Source organism: Rhinatrema bivittatum, chromosome 6 (genome assembly GCF_901001135.1).
Source record: "Rhinatrema bivittatum chromosome 6, aRhiBiv1.1, whole genome shotgun sequence".
NCBI classification, from domain to species: Eukaryota; Metazoa; Chordata; class Amphibia; order Gymnophiona; family Rhinatrematidae; genus Rhinatrema; species Rhinatrema bivittatum.
The window spans coordinates 178367634-178380727 of NC_042620.1; the positions used below are offsets into that span (position 1 = coordinate 178367634).

General features: G+C 39.5%; 1 protein-coding gene across 5 annotated transcripts in view; it reads left to right on the plus strand.

Moving 5' to 3' along the window:
* Positions 1 to 13094, plus strand: part of VPS8 (VPS8 subunit of CORVET complex) — an 818099-nt gene that overhangs the window by 500815 nt on the left and 304190 nt on the right. For all 5 annotated transcript variants that reach the window (XM_029606199.1, XM_029606197.1, XM_029606196.1 and 2 more), the window contains one exon: positions 5108 to 5197. In XM_029606199.1, coding sequence (XP_029462059.1) covers positions 5108 to 5197 — 90 coding nt within the window. The remainder of the gene's footprint in view (positions 1 to 5107; positions 5198 to 13094) is intronic.

Here is a 13094-nt window from a genome sequence, read left to right on the forward strand (position 1 = left end):
TATTTTTCAGACTTGTCTAAACTGTTAAACATGTAACACCTAGACAAGTTACATAACATTTTATGTAACTTTTTTACAATAAATGGGCCAATATAGAATTGATGGATAGAGAGATTGATGCAGCATTATGACAGAGACACATATACTTGTTCTGGGTTCCCAAAATGGTAAAAATATTTATTGGAATATATTTAAACATTTTATATACCGTCGTTCCATGTAAAGATTACATCAGAATATATGCAACATGGAAACCAGATGTGACGAGTCAATAAAATATAAAGCAGTTTTTTCATTCATATCTGTGTCCTTGCCACTTTCATTCAATTTGTGTTCACATTGTCATCAGACATCAGTTTTGGGGTCAGACGAAGTTAGAGTTTCATGTAATTGGAGTTAAATGAAAGTCAGACTTTATGCAAAGTCAGTGGCCAAACTGATTCTGTGATCCACCTCCTACAGGAATAACAATAAAATGCTACAGCCCGCAAAGAAATCTCAGATCTCAAAACAAAAATCTTCTTACAATTCCTTCAAATCTGAACACTTATCTAATCCAAATAAGAGAACAAATGTTCACAATAGCAGGACCCAAACTATGGAACGATCTACTCGGATGTATAAGACTGATAACGGAAAAATAGAAATTCAAACAAGAACTTAAAACCTGACTCTTCAGAAAAGCCTATAAACTAATGTAAAGAGATATCATATAAGCCGCTTAATGAACTTTATTACTCCAGAAATATTACTTCTTCTCAGCACATCAAATAACATTTGAATAAAATCTATTCCAAACTAAACAGTAATAATCAATATTAGATTGTTAACTTTGAATGTTTTTGATTAATCAATAGTATTACAATAGATACCATTACTCTAAATAAGAACCTGTTAATACAGTATTTTACAATGTAATTGAATGAATTTATATAAAACATTTTGATCTTCTGTGGGAACGACTGTATATAAAAAGCATAAATAAATTCAAATAAAATGCTTTTCTATTTTCCAAATTGTTTTTTTTCCTGGTTTCTGAAACTCAGTTCTCTGCCTTCTCCTTTCCTTCTGCCTTCTAAATCTTCTGTAAGCCATTCCCTCACTGAGGAATGTGTACATTAGCAGAAAGATGGAAGAAGGGCTGATATTGCAGCTACTGTGTTAACCCTCTGAAGGTTTGGACTACCAGTTGCTGCCTCTGTTCTTTTTGCAAATCACAGTTCACAGGATTGCAAACACAATTTGGCAAATCTGTGAAAATAATTTGACTCATTCTATGCTTGATAGCATTCATAACTTTACCTAAATTCATAATTTTACTACCTAGTATCTTAAAAATATAATCTTGCCCATTTTTAATGACTCTTCTGTTTGCTCTGATTTTGTTCTCAGGTTTCTTTTCTTCTATAGCTATTTTTTTTTTTTTTTTTTTTTAGATCTTAACAGTGGCTATAGGAAGTCTGTATCTCCTTCCAAAATGTTCGCCTTTTAAAATGTTCATCTTTTGTTCCCTTGTAGTCTGGAAGTAAAATGCATTAAAACAGTGTTTGTTCCATGTATTCACACATCCTACCCCACAACTACCAAGTGAAAAATCTATTATAGAATTAGAAAATGAAGTAGAAATAAAACATGAAATATGGCACCCTCCTTGTATTTCAATAGCAATCCTAAATACTCAAAGCTCTGGTGTAACCAGTCACCTTCAAAAGCACACAAGTGAATTAGTTCCTACCTGTATTAAATTGTACTGATTTACATGATGACAGAATAAATTCAGCAATTCCTATTGGTTCTCTCTACTGGGTGGTGCATTCCAAAGAAAAGACCCAACCCTAAGAACTAGGGAGCTGTCTAAAGAGCTCTGGAATAAAGTTGTGGAAAGGCACAGATCTGGAGATTGGTATAAAAGAATTACAAAGCCCTTGACTATCCCTTGGAGCACAGTCAAGATGATTATTAAGAAGTAGAAGGTATATGGTACCATCAAGACCCTTTCTACATCAGGCCGTTCCTCCAAACTGGATGACCGAGCAAGGAAGAGACTGATGAGGAAACCAAAAGGCCAATGGTAACTTTGAAAGAGCTACAACCTTCTGTGGCCAGGATCGGTCAACGTGAACATGTATCATCAATATACCAAATACAACTAGTTGTGAATAGACTGATACCTAGTGGATCCCAAAATATATCACAATAATACTGTATAAAATACAATTTTTATTAAACAAACTTTTTTTTAGAATTTTTCATTATTCATAAAAACTGTCATTATTTTCATTTGTTTTCTGAGCTCAGAAATAGATATTCAAAATGGCCTGTAGTCCAACCATCTGAGTTCAAAAATAAATTTCTATTACTTTAGAAAACGTGACTGATGATTTCTTCTTTGCCATTTAAGGAGTGATATGAATGTCTACTCATTATCAAACTGGCCAAAAGAATACGGAATTTTGAGAAAATTATGCCATTAGTATGTTAAACTGATTTTAATAGTTTAATCAATTTATGACATCATGATTCTCACTCAATATTTAAAATTTGGACCAGTGGACTTCTCTAATATCGCACACCTCATGAACCACAGTCTAGATTTAGGTCAATATGAGTACAAAATTTAACAATTAATTGAGTCTTCAATCTTGAACTAATTCTTAATGAGTATCCTGTTGGTATATATTTAAGTTGCTGGAGTCAAGTTCATCGTTCATCATTTATCCGTAACACTTCTTATTAACCAAAGTTCAGATTGTGTATTTCTCAAAGGCAGATCAATTAGCCACACTGTCTTCCAATTAACTTCCGGTAACAGGGTTTCCATAAACTGCATCAATCTGAATGTTAATGTCACCCCGACAGTGATAGTAACAGAACCTGTTTGAATGATGGCAATAAGCCTATCTGTAACAGAACCTGTTTAAATAATGGCAATAAGCCTATCTTGTCCCGACAAAACTTTATCTTGTCATCCTTTAGCCCACGTGTCTTTTAACAGTGCGGTCCACTTCAAAACCTTTAGCTGAAGTTGCCGCAATCGCTTCAATTTTTCAACAGAAGCCACCGACGTTGGCAACGTTTCGGAACCTGCATCAGGGCAAACTTGCTGCTGGACAAGGACGTCTCTACAGTCGGGTCTGTCAAGTCTGACACACTGACACAACAAATTGTGAAAAATGTTTGCTGGGGCTTCGACTTTCTATAGCCATTGTACGTGGTCTTTCATTAAGGATGTGCACTTTGTAGAATGAACACATTTGCTATTTTTAAGCATTGTCTTTCCCATGTTTCTAGTTGAATAGATGATCTTGGGGGGTTGTGACTCCAATGGGTTAGTGCTTGCACGTATTATGACAAGAATGAAGCTTACTTCTACGCCAGGATGTTTTGAATATGATCTCAGTCTCTCAACTTTACTGCTAATGACCTCCTTAATCTTGTTGTGTGTGCTCTGATGTCTTCCAGGCATAGAATTTTATATCATTTACCCTGTTGTATCTCATTGCTCATATAACAAATATAAGATTCTTAGCCTCTTACATGGTTTTCATACAAAGGCTTCTCTTCTGAATTAGTTAATACAGTATTCAGTTCTAAAATTATTTATTCTGGTTTCACTGCTTGTTCTTGTCATAGTCTGGAGCTAATTCAGGATTAACCATGAAATAGTCCCCATTTCTGTTCAAACTTTGTTCTGAATCTGGCTACAAAACTTTATTTGCATGAATGTAAATCCAGCGTCAATTATTCTTAGAATAATAAAGATGAGTCAAAACTGCTACCTTTTTGGGTGGGATTAGTTATTCCAACAGTAAAGTGGAACTTGCTCTCTGATCTCTTCCTAGTGTGAACTCTAGCAGCAGTGAATCTAGAGTAAATCCTTGTTCTCTATTGTATTAGAAATGTGTTATCTATACTTTCAGATAATAGAAGGGCTAGGGGGCATTCCATGAAGTTAGTAAGTAGCACATTTAAGACTAATTGGAGAAAATTCTTTTTCACTCAACACACAATTAAGCTCTGGAATTTGTTGCCAGAGGATGTGGTTAGTGCAGTTAGTATAGCTGGGTTCAAAAAAGGTTTGGATAAGGTCTTGGAGAAGTCCATTAACTGCTATTAAACAAGTTTACTTCGGGAAAAGCCACTGCTATTAATTGCACCAGTAGCATGGGATCGTCTTAGTGTTTGGGTATTGCCAGGTTCTTGTGGCCTGGTTTGGCCTCTGTTGGAAACAGGATGCTGGGGTTGATGGACCCTTGGTCTGACCCGGCATGGCAATTTCTTATGTTCTTATATGTGTGGAAACAATATTTGAAAATTGACAATTGGCAAGCCCTAATTACTTGTGTGTTTAAAGGTACTACCTCTAGCAGTCTGCAGATACATGGTGAAAATGTGCTACAATAAATCATTCACACTTTTGGTGGTGCCAATAGCATCAAACCAATAGGCATTTCATTTCCTAATTACTTGTCATTTTAAGATTTCTCAATTCCAAACTAATATTTTTGAACTATTTTAAAATATTTGTGCTATATGTTACTGCTTTAGTTATTTTTAGTTGGAATGCATTTCATTTGTTTATAAAGCCATTAATAATTATATATACTGTTTTGCCATTGATTAGGTCTTTCTGTAAATTATAGATGGTCAACTTCAATCCTTGAGGGTCTCAAATAGATCACATGTTTAGTATGTCCATAATGTATGTATGTTAAAACATACATACATACATTGATATCTTGTCAAAGGTGTTCTTATTTATCATTACATGGTGGGTGGTATCCCTGTTCTAAAGATTCTGCTTTGTACTGAAATCTCAGCATAATAGTATGGGTCGGATTCACAAGCTATAGAATATCTTTTGCAAATGTTTTAAAATTACAGTGAAGCACTGCAGGGTATATGCTGTAGAGGAATGGCAACACTTTTTGGGTGATTAAAGATACTGTGGTATCCTTCACTATATCTTAGCACAAAATCTGTAGCCAAACAAATGAATGTTCTTTTAAATCACTTTTGTAAATAAATGGTGAATGAGTCTGTCATTTTTTCTTCTTTTATTTTTGTTTGGAAAAGAGCACCTAATATAAATCTTCAATCCCTGCAGATTACTCAAAAACACAAGCTTCTAGAAGCCACTGCTTATCTCCTGGAGAAGAAGGGGGACGTCCATGGAGCATTCCATGTCATGCTTGAAGTAAGCTTTATTTTCCAGCAAAGTAGATTGTTGCAGTGACATCTTCCTGACTTGTCTGTTGTGGAAACTTTTGGTGCAATTAAATTGTAACATATTCTGGAATTTTAAGTTCTACTTGCAGAAATATCTGTACAAAAAAGTCTTCAGATCTTAAAAATCTTTTTGATATAAAGACAAAAACAGGAGTAAGCTATAAACCTCCATAGAAAGCAGCTCAACTGAATATCATATGCATTCTAATATAGTTAGTACATTATTGGTACATGTACTACCTCTTAACTCACCTTCATTGTGTGGATGACACCCAGAAGCAGGCTTCCCAAAAGGTAGACTAGACAACTGCCTAGATGAGGCCACCCTGCTGCCAGAAGACTGCCCCATCATTGAAGGTACCTCATTGACTGCTCCTGTATGGCCATGCCACTATAATAGTATGGTAAATTAATACAGAGGGTCACAATTACAAATGCTCCCTGATTTGCTTATAGTAATATCACACAACAGAGAGATCACACGTTCACAATGTGTATAAACATTTATTAAACATCATAGCACACTCACCTGTGTAGATACTTTAAAAACTAAACTAGCACATTCATACCATCATTCATACCCATTACTTATTTAAAAACATCTTGCACAAACAATGTACATAGATTACAATTCATTTATTACCAAAAACTAAAATTGCACATTCCCAAAAGGTAAATCCTGATCACAAATTTCTTGACATAAATCTAAATATTTAATTCAGTTCAACAAATGAATCCAGAATCCGGGTGTTTAACTACTTCTCAACAGAAGCCCACTAAACTACCTCTCAGTGTAGGTCTTCTCAACATCAGTCCAACAAAAGATATCTTCGTTTCACCTTATAAAAAGGCTTCCTCAGGGACTAATCGTTATCAAAGTAGTTGACCTTTCATATCCGTGTTCACCTTACAAAAAGGCTTCCTCACAGATTAAATATATGTCAAGCTTGTTTGACGTTCATGTTCATTCACTCATATAGGTACAAAGTATCTCACATCAATCCGTTACAATTGTAACGAAAAAGACAACCTACTTTTAAATACACACCGGTCAAAAGGACACACAATTATTGTCACTGACCCACGTTGAGTTTATGCGTGAACCGGCAGAGTAAACTTATTTCCCCAATATGCCAAACGGCTGAAACGCTGAAAATGTAGAAAGCTAAGAAAGGTGCTCGCCTACCGCGCTGCACCACGGGGTCAGAAAACTCGCCTCACATGTTCTACTTCAGAAATTACGTGATTAGACATAACGCATTACGTCAGGCACAAGAACGTTTTTGTGAATGTGCAATTTTAGTTTTTGGTAATAAATGAATTGTAATCTATGTACATTGTTTGTGCAAGATGTTTTTAAATAAGTAATGGGTATGAATGATGGTATGAATGTGCTGGTTTAGTTTTTAAAGTATCTACACAGGTGAGTGTGCTATGATGTTTAATAAATGTTTATACACATTGTGAACGTGTGATCTCTCTGTTGTGTGATATTACTATAATAGTATGGCCAGCTAATATATCATTAAGGGGGAGCTTCCCCATGGGTCAGCTGCAATTCATAGCTTAAGAGCAAGATCTGCCTTACTCTAGACCGAAGGGAGAAATCTGCCACTGATGACGCCTCATAATAAGGCGGTCACTCTTAACAACTCAGCTGTCCACCATAAACTTCAAGGAGGTCACTTCTTACATTTTTTAAACTATCCCAATCTCACTTCTTAGTGATTTAGCAATTTGAAAAATATGCTCATCAGATGTGTAGTGTTACACATTTCTACAATTATAAATTTAACTAAAAATAAAAAATACTATGTTAAAAGCACTATGCTTAGTGAAACCAGCTGCTTGTCACTGGTTTTCTTGTTATTTGTCAGAGGATAACATTTGCTGGAGCACTGAAATCACTTATGCATAAGGCAGAATCTGCAATTTGCACAAGAGAGCTGTGCCTTTTTATCTGGCTCAGAATAAAGCCCTTCTTTCAAAACCAATGAGCTGGGTTTTCTGTGAAAAAAATTTACCCTATCTAATTAAATAGCAGATTGTATTTCTCATTATTATGCTTTGGCAATTTTGTCAAAGGCCATGCTGTTCAGTTGATGTTAGTTCCTCAATCTAAGGTCTACTTCCTTAAAATGGATTTGCAAGACTGCAGTGTGGGGTTTAGCCTACGCAGTCAACAGCCACTATTGTCTTGATACAGTCTCCTATCTGTCGTATAAAGCCTCTCTGCAGAGTAAAACCCAACTCAGAAGCCCCTGGAGTCTGTTTCTGTTGATTTACAGAGTTGACTTTTTGTTCTATGTTTTATGATTCCATAAATAAAATAAAAGGGAATCAACAAAAGAGGTTTCCTCTCTCAGAAACATGTTTCATTGTGTGTTTTCACCTGTTAGCATTTTTAATGTCATCTGCCCCCTTTCTTATTTGAAGACAACACTTAGCTTCATGATTCTAACTCATTGTTTCTACTTGTCGTCAGAGAAAGTAATTGCTTACTTATACTTATTCTCTGATGACAGCAGAAGAATGAATCACACAGCCTACCCGCCTCCCCTTTTGGGAATTGTTCTTTTCTTCATTTATTCAATTGCTAGCTGTTTTAGTCATTCAGCTGTCAAACTGCAGTCCAGTGCAACACCAGAAAGTACCCGCACAAGCAGGAAAGATTTTTCCAAAAGCTCTATGTCCTCTGTCAGTGTATATGCCTACAGATTATGGGACACACAAGTGTGACTCATTTATCTGCCATTATCAGATAAGAATGACACTTTCCTTTGTAATCATAAATTGGATTGTTGCTGTATTCTAAACTACATATATCAGTACAGAGTGGAGCACCCACAGTTATAGATAGGACTAACAATTAAATTGGTCCTAGCAGGACTGAAACCGCATTACATGGCACCTGGGGCATTTGGTTTGGAGGGGTGCTCTTCTCCAATGTGGGAAGCATAATTTCCGCCTTCAATGTTGCGACAAAAGGGGGAGTCCCCTCTTGAAAGTCACAGCCAGTCGGCTTACTGGTACATTTTAAAAGCCCTATGCACACCAAAGCTGGGAGATATACATGCGTCTTGGGTAGGTGCATGCTGCGCGGATTTTAAGAAGCACCCATATACACGTGTATCTCCCGCTATGCACACAAATCCAGACATTCAAAGAAGAAGTAGGGTGTGGGCATGGTCTGGGTGTATCAGGGGAAGACCAAGAGATGTACTCATAAATATGCATGCAAGCTTGTGCTGGAGGTCCCCACTGCGTAACTTTACTTCTGCTATTGCTAGTGTGTAAATCACAAAATCAGAGATAGTCATCAGGGTTTTAAGAGTCGGGTCTAACAGAGAAGTAGGGAGCCTTTAAAAATAGAGGGATAGAAAGTACTATCCCTACACTGGACGAACTGGGAAAAGGGTAAGTAGCCTTAGCACGCACCCCTTATAAAGTTCCCCCCACTTATGCGGTAGATGTGGCATTTGCATGCACATGCGCACATCTATATAAAATTGAGCGCACGTGCGCATGTACAGCCGGTTTTATATTGTGCGCATATGTTATAAAATCGTTGCATCCATGTACTCGAACCGGCATACACACGCACATGTGCAAACATGCAGGGGTCTTAACATTACTTCTTAAGAAGAGGAGAGTGTCCACCTCTGATGATGCAGCCAGCAGGCTGAAAGTATGTTTCTACCTTCTGTACAGATGCATCTGTACAGAAGGTAGAAACATACTTCCACCACTGCTGTAGTGACAACGGTGGTGGCAGTATCATCATGGTGCCCCAGGTGTCTGCCCCTTTCATCTACCCACCTTTTCCGACAAATTCTGGATCCTAGTTATATTATTTCTCAGATACTATTTTTCTTTTATGGGAGAAGAGGGGCCAGTATAAGAGGGGAAAACACTTTAAAACATGAGGCCCAAGGTAAAAATAAATTGACTGATTCAAGCATCCAGCTAAATAAAGTACCACCTGCTGTGTCTTAATGGTATTGTAATATTTTATATTCTATATATATTTTATATATACTTAATTTATATTCTGCCTTTCAGGCACTTCAAAGCAGATTACATTCAGGTAGTATAAACATTTCCCTGACCCCAGAAGGCTCATAATCTAGTTTGTACCTGAAGCAATGGAGGTGAAGTGACTTTCCCAAGGTCACAAGGAATAGCTCACTGCTTTAACCACTAGGCGGTTACTCCACTCTTCATTTTATGTGATTTTTTAAAATTTGTGAAGTACTTTTATTATGATTGACATCAGAAAGCAAAATAATTGTCAGAAAGCAATTCCACCATCCAGTTCGATATTTGCTTTCCTCATCAGTATCCATGACCACATTAAATACAAAGTACTGTATTGTGCAACTAATTTCTTCTATATAAATATATTTGCATCTGCCCTTCCAGCTTTTTAAAATGTATTATGTGCGCAGCTGACCGCAGCACACTCATCAATTGGTCATGGGTATTGGCAGTTTTTATAAGGTCAGTAGTGCATTGTTTATTTCTATATATTTCATATGTAAGTAATAATGTATATTGTTATGATTATTTACTATAATTTATCCCAGCATGTGAAGTGTTATGCTGGTGAACCCTTGGACCCGGGGGAAAGTTGGTGCTACCTGTGTGGAGGAGCTCCTTAGGCCCCCACTGTCGGTAGGCGAGGTTGAAGAGGCACAGAGACCCCGCTGGAGCTTCACCATTACCAGCCCACGTTCCCCTCAGGTTGAGACCTCAGGTGCCGGGGCTGGCTGGATTTACGTGGGGTATCCGCAGAGGAGGAAGTCTTGATGAGAGAGGAGACTGTAGAGCAGGCCAAGTTTTGAATAGGAGATGAAGCCCCAAGGAGAGATCCACGCAAGGATCAAGACGGGAGGTGTGGCTCGTAATTAATGTTCAGGCAAGGGTTGTGGCAGGCGGCATAGCTTGTAGCCCGTGTCCAGTCTGAAGTCAAAACCAAGTCAAACCAAAGAGCGAGGAAGAAGGCTGTGGATGAGGAACAGCAAAGCACAGTGCTAGGAGCATGGAGATCTATTGCTAAAACAAGGCCTGTAGGCAGGAGCGTGCCATATATAGCACCTGAGTGGTGATGTCATCAATAAGGGCCATGGGACTTTTCCCTCCGCAGGCCCTTTAAATTGAGCAGAGAGATGTGTACACGTACCTAGGGGTTGTGCTGCAGAGGAAAACGGCAGTGTTCCAGCTGCAAAGCACAACGGCGTGGAGTTGGTGGCCCAAGCCACTAGGAACAATGGTGGCATTCAGCACCACGAAGCGGGGGTGTTGCAGCGGCTTCCCTCTGCCGCCAGAGAACTCGGGCCTGCCTCCACCATGGTGGCGTAGTGATGAGTAAGTGAAGCGGGCCATGGAGCCTTGCGGCTGGCAAATGCAACAGTAGCCCTCCTGAGGGTTTTGGTTTCTTGGGAAGGGGACGTATGGAACTGCTGGATAAGGTTTTCATCTAATATATTGGTAGCAGGCTCCCAAGTATTCTTCCCAGAAGAGGAGTTACTCCCATCTTCAGCTGCGTCTTCTCACATCCAGGACCTCACATACCTGGTACATTGGATCGCCTTCTGAGGCAATCTCTGATGGCTGTGGCATCTTCCAAGAGGGCCATGAGAGTACTAGAGGTTTCAAGAGAGAAACATGGAAGGAGTTATGAATGACTTAGTTTTTGGGTACTTGCCAGGTTCTTATAGCCTGGATTGGCCACTGTTGGAAACAGGATCCTGGGCTTGATGGACCCTTGGTTTGACCTAGTATGGCATGTTCTTATGTTCTCAAAGATGCTGGTAAGCAAAGTTGTTAGGTTACTGGCCCAAGTTGTTGTACCTTGAATGGACCAATGTAGTGAGGAGCAAGCTGCATAAATGGAATCTTGATTTTGATGTAATGTGTGCTGAGCCACACCTTTTCCCCAAGTCTAAACTGCAGAGCCGGTCTACGGTGGATGACAGCAAATTTCTTGGCTTTACAGCCTGCTTCCTGAAGCATCTGCCAAGTATGGCTCCAGAGTTGATGTAGTTCTTGGGCCGTCAACTGAGCCACAGGTGAAGGAACAGACAGAGGCAGCGGCAACGGGGGAAGCGGCTGCTTTCCATAAATGATCTGAAAAGGTGAGGTCCCCGTGGCGGAACAGGGGTGAGAGTTATGAAAAACTTTGCCCAGGGAAGCAGAGTTGCCTAGTCATCTTGACAGGTATTGACATAGGCCTGTAAGAAGCTTTTCAGGGTCCAATTTGTCCATTCAGCCTGACCATTTGTTTGAGGGTGATATGTGGTAGTGAAGTCTAGTGTAATATTGAACTTTGTACAGAGAGCCTTCCAATATCTTATTTATTTATTTATTTACGATTTTTATATATCGATGTTCATTTCAAAAAGAGATATCACATCGGTTTACAATAAGGTACAATAGGTAATTCACTATCCCCTAAAAGGGCTTACAATCTAAAATTTTTGTACCTGAGGCTAAGAGATTACAAAAATAAAATCATCAAAATCAAAGTTCTTAACAATTAAGCAAAAGGTTTAACAAGGAGCATATTAAACAAATAACACAAAGGGTTGCACGAAGGAGTGCACAAAGGGGAGTGCCCCTTTGTCGCACTCCTTCGGCGCGGCGCCTGCTGGCTTGGCGCCTTTCAAACTGCCCGGATCCGTTTGCGATGATGTCAGGGGAAGGGGCGGGTCTCAGAATCATGGCTTTCCCCACAAAATCTCTTCTCAGTTTCAAAGTTTCATCTTGCCATAAATTGTGGGACACGGTCAGAGACAATATGTATGGGAAGTCCATGAAGCCAAAACACGTGCTGAATGAAGAGTTGTGCTAGCTGGGGAGCAGAAGGGAGACCTGGCAAGGTGATGAAAAATGACAGCTTTGAGAAGCAGTCAACTACCACCCAGATGACAGTGTTGCCGTTTGAGAGGGGTAAGTCCACGATGAAGTCGGTGGAGATGCGAGTCTAAGGTTCCTTGGGGGTTGGCAATAGCTGTAACAGTCCTCAAGGTCATCCCACTAGAGGTTTCTGCTGCACGCAGACGGGACATGAGTCCACATAAGCCCGAACATCCTTCTGCATATTGGGCCATCAGTAGAATTGCTGAGGGTCTGGGCTTGTCCAGGGTGGCCTGCAATGTGGAAATCGTGGGACCAGCTTAACACTTTGTTATGGAGTCTGCATGGAACAACCATCTTTCCTGGAGGGACAGTCATGGTGGCTGAGAGGAGAACTCGAGCTGGATCTATAAAATGCCGGGCTGGTTCAACCGTATCTTCGGACACAAAGGAGCGAGAGTGCGTTTGCTTGGATATTTTTTGCTGCGGGCCTATATCTGAGTTCAAAGTCAAAGCGGGTGAAAAAGAAAGCCCAATGGGCTTGTTGCAGGTTCAGATACTGGGTCTGGTGGAGATACTCAAGATTCTTATGGTCAGTGTAGATAGTGATATGGTGCTGAGCACCCTCTAACCATAGGCGCCATTCCTCCAAGGCAAGTTTAATGGCCAACAACTCCTTATCACCAATACCGTAATTCTACTCGGCTGGAGAAAATTTCTTCAAGAAAAAAGAACAAAGATTCAGGATTCCTGAGGATGAATGTTGGCTCAAGACAGCCCCTACCCTTCGGAGGAGGCATCTTCCTCCACAATGATAGGGCATTGTGGATCAGGATGCTGGAGACAAGGAGGAAAGCCACTTTTAGCTCCTGAAAGGTAATTACTGATTCGGGAGGCCACAGTTTAGAGTTGGCCCCTTTGCGAGTTAGAGCCGTGAGCGGGGCTGCCAGCTTGGAAAAGTTATTAATGAAGGTATGGTAGTAATTGGTGAAGCCAAGGAACCTCTG